Here is a 2,441-nt window from a genome sequence, read left to right on the forward strand (position 1 = left end):
TATCATTTAAAATAAAACAGTCATGCATCATCTCAAGGTTTTGTCTTTATTTTAAAAGGTTCACTTAAACTAATTTGAAGTGTATGTTTTCATAAGAATATGACTTAGGTGTTATATTAAATATAACACATGTTGTACTTTTTTTCTTTTACCTTATCAAATCAGTCAATAGGCGAAATACCACTGTCCCTTTCTTCATCCCGTCAGCTGACAAACACACAAACAACGATCATTATGCTAATTCCACCGATCTGACTGGTCGCCAGCCCCCTCTGACGTCACGCGCGCGCACACTATAACAGCGCGGAGAGGTCTGGCGTCCTGCTACAGTCTGAATACTCAGGAGTGAGAGCGAGCTGAACTCTCTGCGGTGCAGAGCTGGAGAAACACAGCACACGTCGCTGGCTTAAGGACATATTTCTGGAGTATCCGGGATCGGGACGGGAGCCCTTCTCCGGTACTCATTTGTGTCTTTAATTTATGCTTTGAGTTCAAGTGCGGCGACGGGACGCGAGAGAGAAACTTGACTTTTTTTTCTTCTTCTTCCTATTCTTCCTCCAGTCCTGCGAGTAGAGACTCCAAAAGACTGCAGCGGAAAGTCGAGGTCTGTTCGTCCATATGAGGCAAATGTCTTTTGCAGTGCATTAGTCCTGAAAGTTTTCTCTTTTTTTCTTGTTTGCTGTTTGAACATTTCCGAGTGACACTGTATGCGCTCGAGCGCGTCGCGTTCGGAAACCCATCCAGAAATATTGCATGCGCAAAGGCAAAAGTCGGATTTTGCGACGTTGGTAAACACTTTGCCGAAGAACAGGGACACGATGAGCGCAGATCTCGCCATGGGGCCCGAGCTGCCCACCAGCCCGCTGGCGTTGGAATATGTCAATGACTTTGATTTAATGAAATTCGAGGTGAAGAAAGAGGCATTGGCGGGGCTCGACCGCTCCAATATACGGCAGTGCAACCGCCTCCAGCCGCAGGGCTCCGTGTCCTCCACTCCGATCAGCACCCCGTGCAGCTCCGTGCCGTCCTCCCCGAGCTTCAGCCCCACGGAGCAGAAGAACCATCTGGAGGAGCTGTACTGGATGCCCAGCGGCGCGTACCCGCAGCAGATCGACCCGCAGACGCTAAGCCTGACGCCCGAAGACGCGGTGGAGGCTTTGATCGGTGCCACGGCCCACGGGCACCCTCCGCCCCCTCATGTGCAGCAGCAGCTGCAAGCGGGAGGTTTTGAGGGATACAGGGGCGCGCATCACCACCACCACCACGGCCACGCGCAACAGCAGCAGCAGCAGCAGCCGCAGCACCATCACCAATACGGCGCGATCCCGCATCACCCCGACGACCTGCCAGTGCACCCCGGCCACCACCAGCATCAACACCACCACCACCACCACCACAGTCAGGACCCCGACAGCCCGTCTCCCAGCTCGCCCCAGCAGCTGCACCACCGCCACCACCACCACCACCCGCACGGTCACCCGGGCCAGCAGGGTCACCACGGCCTGAACGTGGAGGACCGCTTCTCCGACGACCAGCTGGTGTCCATGTCCGTGCGGGAGCTGAACCGACACCTGCGGGGCTTCACCAAGGACGAGGTGATCCGCCTGAAGCAGAAACGCCGGACCCTGAAGAACCGCGGCTACGCACAGTCGTGCCGCTACAAGCGCGTGCAGCAGAAGCACGTGCTGGAGAACGAGAAGACCCAGCTCATCAACCAGGTAGAGCAGCTCAAGCAAGAGATCAACCGGCTGGCCCGAGAGAGAGACGCCTACAAACTCAAGTGCGAGAAACTGAGCGGAGCGAACGGGTTCCGCGAGGCAGGATCCACGAGCGACAACCCGTCCTCTCCAGAGTTCTTCATGTGAGTGCAGTGCGCTTCTTATGCCTGAGACTGAGACATTATACAGATACAGTACTGCTCCTATTAGAAGAATAACCCACGAGAAATAATAACCGCATATGTAATCATCGCCACCGACCTCGGCAACTAAGAACATGTTAGAATGTTTTCTGGGAAATGTAGATTAGTTGCTTGTAGTTACTTTTACCCATTTTCGTAGAGATCTGACAAGAAAAGAAAAGCGAAGAACTGGCTCTTTTTTTTTTTTTTTTTGTATTTAGGATAAAACCTTCAGATAAGACCTTCTTTCCACCTGGTTTTGTTCTCGGTTGTTCATGAAAAAGAAAAGAAAAAAAGAAAAAAAAAAGTCTGTGCTGAGCGAAAAAGAGAAACTTTGGACTTTTCCCCCCACTTGGCTAGAAAAGTTGAGAGCGCCACAATATGCAAAACCTCCCTTACTTCTCCTGTGTAACCCGACAGGGGAACTTTATGCAACATCTCATTGGTTTATTGCCTGCTTGGTTATATATAGATATATATATATATATTAAAAAGAAAAAGGAAAAAAACGACAAAAACAAACACATAAATCTGCATTAAG

At 50.8% G+C, this 2,441-nt stretch overlaps 1 protein-coding gene across 1 annotated transcript; it reads left to right on the forward strand.

Moving 5' to 3' along the window:
- The first annotated feature begins 326 nt into the window (after positions 1-326).
- On the forward strand, positions 327-2,215 carry mafba (MAF bZIP transcription factor Ba). The gene is made up of 2 exons (XM_081386062.1): positions 327-457; positions 562-2,215. Exon 2 carries the CDS (start codon positions 708-710, stop codon positions 1,863-1,865), a length of 1,158 nt encoding a protein of 385 aa, XP_081242188.1. The 5' UTR covers positions 327-457; positions 562-707; the 3' UTR covers positions 1,866-2,215.
- Positions 2,216-2,441: the final 226 nt, after the last annotated feature.

Source organism: Scardinius erythrophthalmus, assembly GCF_964197995.2.
Source record: "Scardinius erythrophthalmus genome assembly, chromosome: 15".
NCBI lineage: Eukaryota > Metazoa > Chordata > Actinopteri > Cypriniformes > Leuciscidae > Scardinius > Scardinius erythrophthalmus.

Excerpts from the sequence above, each read along its gene's own strand:
- mafba (XM_081386062.1), top strand. The coding sequence starts at position 708 with ATGCGCTCGAGCGCGTCGCGTTCGGAAACCCATCCAGAAATATTGCAT.